At 40.5% G+C, this 8,883-nt stretch overlaps 1 protein-coding gene across 1 annotated transcript; it reads right to left on the reverse strand.

The window, feature by feature from the left end:
- Nucleotides 1-455: 455 nt before the first annotated feature.
- On the reverse strand, nucleotides 456-5,927 carry LOC103583371 (bifunctional lysine-specific demethylase and histidyl-hydroxylase MINA-like; the record flags this gene model as incomplete). Its single annotated transcript, XM_008564701.1, has 5 exons — nucleotides 456-953; nucleotides 1,411-1,500; nucleotides 2,916-3,004; nucleotides 4,759-4,930; nucleotides 5,763-5,927. Coding segments are annotated over 5 exons (675 nt in total), but the record flags the coding sequence as incomplete, so codon positions are not given.
- Between the last annotated feature and the right edge of the window lie 2,956 nt (nucleotides 5,928-8,883).

An 8,883-nucleotide genomic window follows, 5' to 3' on the forward strand; every position in this document is an offset into this window, starting at 1 on the left:
AAATGTTAAATTCTCCAGTGATATTTAAAATATCAACTTATATGCACTTTAGAATGTAAAATGACAGTGAATAGTTTAAACTTAAAGACCTACTATTTTGAGTATTTTTTATAGACTTGGTCTTTCCATGTAAATATTTGGGGGTTTTTTTCCCTCCAATCTCAGGTTCTTCTCTTGTCATATTTTAAGCAGCATCTGTAAAACTCCCTGCTGTCCATAGATGTTGAATGTTCCTCATTGGAGTGGCAGTATTATTTAATGAAACTTATGTTACAGGGATAACTTTATTTTAATGGGGGTGGGGTCTATGTATACACAAAGATATGTATATTTTCACTGTAAAAAACCAAGTTAAAAATTTTTCTTCTTCATGTTAACTGTTTATAAAATTTTTCTAGAGCCAAGGAAGCTCTCTAAAGAACTTGTTTCTTCCAAAGAACAAAGATAAAGCCAGGTTAACAACATTTAATTCTAAATGATTTATTGGAGTTTGTGCCTTTCCTACCACACTGAATTAAATAAACTTGTTAAAAGTATGGGGTGGTCACTTTTTGGGATACTTAGTGGTATGCCGTTCTTTCTTCCTGTTAGTATATATGGACCCTATAACAGGTGAGTCTCATGTTAGTGGATATACAGGTAAGGAACTTTGAATTTTCCTTGGTTTATGTGTGTAGCTATTCCTCCTACCCAGTACATTGACTCAAAACAAGAGGGGCTACCGAACACTTAAATCTTCACTTTTCTCTTAACATGTGCACACAAAATAGTAGATATTTGATTCTGCAAAGGCACTAGATTACTTGAATTAAACATTCTGTCCAGAGGGATAATACCAAGCTTTCCTTTTCCTCGTCTGTAGTAAGTTTCAGGTCCTTGACAGAAATAGCCGAACTGTTCCAAATTTGCTGCAGTGCATCCATATGTGAGAAAGGAAAGCGAAGTCCATGAGACTGAAAAAAGAATAAATTTAGTCAAAAATATACTACTTAATGTCATTGAAGTGGCATTTTCATATAAACTTCCACAATCCAATCCATCATTATTTTTGATACCCTTCACAAGTATGAAGCTATTTCCATAAACTATAATTAGATAACTTATAAAACTTGCCAACTCCCATATAAAAGCTAAGAATCCATGAAAGGCATTCTAATTTATGTAATAAGTGATATCAGTTATTTGAAATGCTTCAGACTTACTATATCCTATAAGGCTACAGGTCCTAGCTAGTATGTGTTAAAACTGGTGTATGTGTGTCACAGAATTGTCTGACTTAATCATCCTCATGCAAGGGCTCTGTCAATCATGTGAAATGTTAAGTCCACATGCAGCCATAAACAGCACATCTACCTATAAATCAAAAGTAATCAATTCTTCTCAGCTACCACCCAAATCACAGAAACAAACCTCTGTTTCCTCCTCGTTTCCCATCATATGTCTCTCTCTCCTGTTCTTTAAGGAATGATAGATGTAAACCATCTTTTCTTGCATTTCATCCTTTAAAAAAAAGTCATCAACAAAATATTGAGGTCTTCAACAGTATGAGGATTTTCCAATAGTCCAACACCAAGAGAAATCTTAAAGCCTTGGTCCTCAAGTAAAATCCGAATAAAGAATCTTTTTGGCAAAAAAGTTTTGGGGTTTGTGTGTACATACACACTATGTTCATTAGCATCAATTAATGGACACTCTAAGTCATTTTTTAAAAGCTAAAACAGCTAGAGTGCTACCTGGTAGAGCATCTTCAAGAACTTGATTTATAATGAAAAAGTAACCATTTATATATCAACAAATCAACGAAACACTGAGTTTCTTCTTTTAATCTTACCTGCACTGTCTTTTCTGCATCACAAATTTTGACATTCCTAGGTATAAACTGACAAATTATGAACACCATGGAATGATTAACTAGAGAAATACCAGCTGTGTGATCCGTAAAAAACTATTCCAATTACAGTAGCCTCCTAAATGGTTTCTTCCCTTCACTCCTCACCCTACACAATACAGTTTATCATCTCTTCCAGAGTCTTTAGTCATTCCTTGTCACCTCTCAGATAAGGGCCAAAAACCCTGGCTTGACACAGAGGGTCAAACTGACTGGTTATCAGAATAACTAAGATATTTGTTTTTTATAAGGATGTGGGAGTGTGTATTTTTGAGGTTTTATATATATAGTACACCAGTCCTCTCCTGGTCCGGCCCTGATGGCTGGCACAAGCTGGTTATGGAGACATATAAGTGCCCCTCTAATCCCTTTCAATCATCTATGGAGTATCTGCCAAAAGAGTTGATTAGGAGAAACAAGGTGAAACCATAGGGTATGGGATAGTTCCCAAGGTCCTCAGGATTGTATAGGCAGTCTTATAAAAACATAGGTACAGAGGCTCCAACGCAGACCAGATGAAGCCAGGAATTTATAATTTTAAAAAGCTTTCCAGCTGATTCCATAATCAGCCAGTTCTTGGAATAGCTGGGCTAGATGGCAAGGTGGCAGAATGTAGATTTTGTTCTCCATGATCTACAGGATAAAGCTGAAGGAGAAGAACCATCAACAAAACCACATATAAAGATCTGCACAGTGTAGAAACTGGAGAGGGACTGAGGTAGGGAGACTCATGAACAGGGTGTGCAGTTGCCCCAGCAACAGCAAAGACTAGAAATTAATACCTACATACGGAAAATGAAGGAGGGTTCTCTGGGGATGAGGGCAGGCCCACAAATGCCTAATAGGCAGGAAAATTTGGAACCGGAACAGTGAAATTTAGGCATTATATGACCTGAAAAGATGACATTAAACTGTGAACACAGATAGATTCTCAAATGAGAAGGGCAGGGCCCAGTGGTTAATCTGATAACCTGAGGCCTGTGATAAAATCCCAAGAAGAGAGGCAATCTCCCCTCTGGATACTCACAGTTCGATCCTGATCCAGCCCTACCGTGAGGACGATGTGATCTTTAAACTGCAGTCTCACTATGCTGTCCAACCTTGGTAACTTTCCACCTAGAAAACCCCAAGGAAAGAAAGCCAGCATTCAGAAAAGGAAACCGTCAGATTCAAACTTGTTGGTAGGTGCAATTATTTAGAAAACACATTTATTAGCAATTTGCAGGTAAATCCAAACACGAGCACCCTCTCCCACTCAAGTATTAGTTTACCTTACAATATTAAAACTATAGTTTACATCCTTATGGAGCTCATTCTTATATTGAAGACAGACAATAAGATAAATAACAATGTAAGTTAAGTACATGAGATAAATATAAATAATACCATCAAAGCACAGTAGCTGTCACAATAGGTAGGGTCATGGTGCCTTCTGCATGAAACAAGCTTCTTGCTCTACATGTGGATGCTGGAAAGACTACCTGAGTTCAAACTGCACCACCCCACCAATTACTACTTGTGTGACCCTGGCAAAATATTCAGTCTATATCATTCAAGCACAGTGTCCTATAAAAGCCATCTAATAAAGTTCATAGAAAAAACAATCTACTCTTTTCTAAACTGGGTTTAACTTAGTAAAGAAACAGCCACTTAAAACAGGCTAGCCTTACTGGGTCATCTGGGTGGGGAAAGAGTCTTGAGGGATCATAACTTTATTGAATATAATGGTTAAGACAAGAAAAACATTAGACAAAATATCCTGGCTATAAGCTAGTACTCAGCAAACTGTTCTGCTAAAGATTAAAATGTGCTGATAAAACATTTGCTATTTTGAATAGATTCAATCGAAAACAAATTTTAAACCCTCCAAAGACTGGAATAAAAATGTATATAGAAGCAGTGTTAGAAGAGACATTATAGTTTATCTACTTCAGTGGCTCTCAGCTAGTGATGAATAAGACTTAGTAAAAATACTCTTCTCACTCAACCCCACGGAGAAAAACAGCCTGAGAGCTGGCCTGGCAGTCATAGGTAAGTCTTGGTGTTCTCCTGTTGAACACAGACCATTTCACAGAACACTAACATCAGACAAGACCACTCTGTGACCATGATGTTTAAAGACAAAACCAACACCACTCCATCTTCATGTCCAAACTCAAGCAAAAATAAGAACATTGTCCAAACCACAACAATGACAAACTTCTCCTATGAGGGCTAATATGAGTGACTGCTGCTGCTTTACCAATGATAACTTTAGCTTCATACATCCCTCCTGTCTACTAGACAAGATTTAGAAGAGACCCAATCATAGAATCCCTCCTATTTCCTGACAGCTTCAATCCAGAGCAATGCTCTGCTTCCTTGCACCCTCTCTAAAATTACCTAACTCAAGCCCAAATCCTATAAATCTTTTCTAGCACACTTTTACTGAGATGTACCACAGTTTCCAACAGTGTGCAGTCTTCCCCATTGCAGCAAGTCAATAAATACAACTTTGTCTGAGTTCAGGAACATGTTCCCAGTGGTCTTTGCCACAGGATAATGACATACATACATCCAGAAGTGTGACATGTCATTTGCAGCCTAAATCTGTCATAAATTAGACTCCTTTGACCTGGGGAAGGTCAGTGACAACCTTGAGCATTCTTGTATTTCACCTGCTGATGGCCACATTTCACCCATCCCTGCGTTAATTCCAACAAGACTATTTCAATGTTCAAGTAGAACAATACACACAAAGGATAGATCTTAGTCCACGTTCATATTAAAATGTTTCATACTTTCTATCTACTCAAAGAGGAGCCTACCCAGGAAAGCTCAAATATCCCACATTAGTTTCTAACCACCTAGAAGAAAGAAGCAAGCTCTACCTGGTGTAGATAGCTCTGCTCCATCTCCCACATAGTATGGGGGGAGTCTGTGTATAACAAAATCCTTCTTCATATCTGATGAAAGCAGTTGTTTGGTGCCCTCTAGCCGGTCTGCAAGCGTCCTCAGAAAGCCACTCAATCTTCTTGTTGCAACAGTTGTAGTTTCTTCCTGCTAGAAACACAGAAGTGAGTCCTTGTCCAGACCCCAGCAAAACTCTTACTGCCCAGGTCAGTCCCCACAGTAGTATGCGTAACCACCAACCAAGATAAATCCATGTCATTCCAAGGAGGGAGGTGAGTGGGGAAGGGACAACCTGAGCCCTTAGGAACAATATCCCATTACTTTCTTGTAACATTGTTCATCTTGTGGTGCCTATTATTTGCAAAAAAAAAAAAAAGGATTTTGCCTGGTGAGAGGGATCCTCGGAAATATAGTACAGCCTGGGCTATGCCTGTTGGAAAGGAAGTCACTGTCCTAGGGTGACTGCTCCAGACTGTGAAAGCAACCTTTGCTCCACTCAGCACTAATTCACTCATCTTCTCAAAACTAACCAAATAGGGCCGAGCCTGTGGCGCACTCGGGAAAGTGTGGCGCTGAGAGCGCAGCAGCGCTCCCGCCGCGGATTCGGATCCTATATAGGGATAACCGGTGCACTCACAGTGCTCACTGGCTGAGCACGGTCTTACTAGTAAGTTGTGTGCTGAATCTACAGGTCTCCTGGCCATATTATTTATTCAACCATTATTCAGCCAACATTCCCATAATGCCTGCTACTGCACCTGTGAAATACAGACAGCCATGTGCATAACACCTGCAGTTCTTTGGATGCCACATAACAAGCAGCACTCCATTCATCCTGCAAATCCCACAGCTCAGCAGGACAACACAGGAGACAAGCTTGACCCATCTGGGAAGAAGGATCCTAGGGTCCGTAGGAGGTGGGGCTTCAGCTGGCCGGGGCTGCAGCTAACACCCATCATTCCCACCTGCCTTTACTCCTTACCAGGAGCAGCTGCCGGGGTATGCCAGCCCGGAACTCCACGTCTTCCTTTGCAGTATCAAACACAAGCCCCGAAATGGTGTCCAAAAGGAAATCTCCCCATGAGCTACAACATGCACCATAAAAAACAACAAAAACAGTGAATGCATACAAAATATATATAAAATGCTAATTACTAATAAAGCCAAAAGCTGCAAATTGGGTTCCAACTTCCCTGCCCAGGCATTTGGAGTTCAATTAATTTCACATTACTCTGCATAAACACTTAAGACCTTTGTCAACCACAATGCTTCCATCCCTCGCCATTTGTAGACACTCAGAGATTTAAAGGTGGGAAACTAGGCTTCATTCATGATTTCTTTTAGAGATACCAGAAAACTAATCATACTGTCATAAAAAAGAAAGTTCAAGGGACCAAATTTTTTTACACAATGTCTATTGTGAGAGCTTCACAGGAAATTTTAACTCTCATTATAGGACCTAGACAAAAATTTTACGTGCAAAATATCCAAAAGCAATACATTTAGGGTAACAGCAAGATCTCTGGACTGTGTAATTATTTGAACAATTAAATGTTACATTTTCCTTCTCATAAAAGAGGGAAGCTGTTACTCAGTAAAATATCCACCAACATCAATAATTTCAAAAAAAAAAACTGATTTCTAACAATGGTTTTACTGGGGCAGAAGGTAGAAGCCAGTTGCCAAAAGTAACATGCAGGGATAATAATCACCTTTGATTTCACTAGGGTATTTAGAATTGGCTCATTCCTAACTGTGTGCCAGTGTAAGAAACACACTCTGTGGGGTTGCTCTCTTTAAACATTTCTTAGCGGTTTAAAAATTTCCTGTGTCACCAGCAGATTTCAAATTGCCAGGTACATGCAAAATGGAAATTCACGGTGTGACTTTTACTTCTCACTCAGTAAGCAAAATTAACACTTTTATGCTTCCCTCCTGGAAAAGTGACAGAGAAGGACAAAATCCACATGAGAGACACTTTCCCGAAGACTTCTACTTCTTGGCAGCTTACAGCTTTGTGACTTAATGTTACATCTGACTTTGCATCTTTTTTTGAACTTCAACCTGGAAGACACATGCAGATCTCTCAGCAAAAAATATGTGCTTCCTTTGTAGGGTGATGGGTGGAAGTCAGGCAGCAACAGCTCACGGAGGAATTGAACAGCATTTTAATAGCTCTATGCTCTTCTAAGAGTCAGAATAAATCTTGGAACTTTCTGAAATTTAGCAGTAACACCTCCTGAGGTGTTCACTGGTAAAACAGCTAAATCAACCTGCTGCTGTTTCACACAGCAGGCCCCAAATGTTCCAACAATGCCACCTTAAGAGAGGTTAGGAAGAGGCCCCAAATCTTCACCCTAGCACAGGACCTGTAGGAGCAGCAGGCTCAAAGCATAGGAACATCTCCGGGGAGCAATGATTTTCAAGTTACGTTTTCCCCATTCTATCTCCAGCATCACTGACCAAGACACACGTCACAGTCCAGCCTATACACCTCAATCGTGGTGCCTACCCACAGCCCGAGGCAGGCAACTTCTGTAACCTAGAAAGCTCTTCTTCAGCTCCAGCTAACTGGAGAAGGGATGGGTGGGACCCAGGGGCAGCCCAGCAGACCTTCATTCCTGGGATTGGGAAATAGAGAGTCAGACTTAGCAGAAGCAAAAGCTAATAGGTTCAATGAGACAGAAGGAGGTCAGAGAAGTAACTGAAGTTGGCTTACTAGAAGCCAGCATTATGAGTAAACAAGCTGAGGAAGGAAAAGGAGGGAGCAAAAACCAATTACCAGAAAACGAGTCAGTGGCAGTGTAAGAACCAAAAAAGACAGATAATTAGGGAGAGGGAGTAGCTGAGAACATTAATGACTGGACACCAGAAGACACATGGATGTTCTCAGGGCCAAAAGAAGTGGCTGCCAAGGTGCAGAGCTGCTCTGGAGCCAAAATGAACTTCTGGTTCCAGCCTGTCTGTGGTCCAGCCCTTCTGTAGTTCCTATGACTCACTCCCACAGTTGCACCTGCTCCTCTTGAGCTGGCCTTGGTGACTCTCTGTTCCTCACTATGCAAGGAACCTAACTAGCCACAGTGATGAGGGTGTTTTTCAGAACAGAAGCCTAATACAAGCTATGGCCTTTTCCTTGTGGGCAACGATAGCACTGACCTCAGGCTGGGCTCCAGCTAGTTCCCCCAGGAAGCCTCTTAAGCAAACAAGGGTGAATTTCACATTGAAAAGTCAGATGAAGAAGCACAGGCATGCTAACTGACTTGTTCTGCAATTTTTGTCTTTGAAGATAGACTGGGGCTCACTTTTCCTTGGGCCTGGAATGTCCTCTCCTACTCTGATGTTCTGACTTGCCCCTACTTACTCATCCTGTAAGACTCCCTCAGCTTTGGTGTCAGGTCATTTTTGAAGCCTTCTCGGATGCTTAGCTAAAAGCATTTCAGCTTAGCTAAAAGCATTCCTCTGTGCTACAAGTGTCTCCTCTGCAAACTTAATGATAAAATTTACCACACTGTTTGGTAACTATTTACATGTATATCTGCCCTCCTTCCAGCATTTCTAAAGCATAAGCTCTCTCAAAGCCCCTTCAGTACAAGGCTTGAACTACCAGCAGCCAGCACAGTGTCTAGTGCATGCTTGCTAAATAAATGAACTAGTGCTTTTCAACTTGATTCTGACCAGCAAGGTTGCTACTCTTTGGAAATAACTCACACAGCACTGCCACCCAGTTCCCATCATGTGATGAGACGCTCACTGAAACGGGACATGCAGCATGTGTGCTTTTAGCTCCCACTGTTCCAGAATGCCTTTCCTCCTTTAATTTCACAGACTGTAAAAACTGGAAACCTTAAAAGAGACCAAGAGGTTTCGATGGCTACAGTTTCTGTTGTGGGTATTGAAAATGTTTTGGAAACAGATAATGGTGATGGTTGCACAGCAGTGTGAATGTAATTCATGCCAACAAATTGTACACTTAAAAATGGTTTAAAATGGCATATTTGATGTTAAACATATTTTATACAATAAAAAAAAATTTACAAAAAAGAGACTGAGCCCAGCCTGCATCACTAACACATCAACATACCCACAGCTATAGTTTTTTTTTT

This window comes from Galeopterus variegatus, unplaced genomic scaffold (genome assembly GCF_000696425.1).
Source record: "Galeopterus variegatus unplaced genomic scaffold, G_variegatus-3.0.2 Scaffold22365, whole genome shotgun sequence".
NCBI classification, from domain to species: Eukaryota; Metazoa; Chordata; class Mammalia; order Dermoptera; family Cynocephalidae; genus Galeopterus; species Galeopterus variegatus.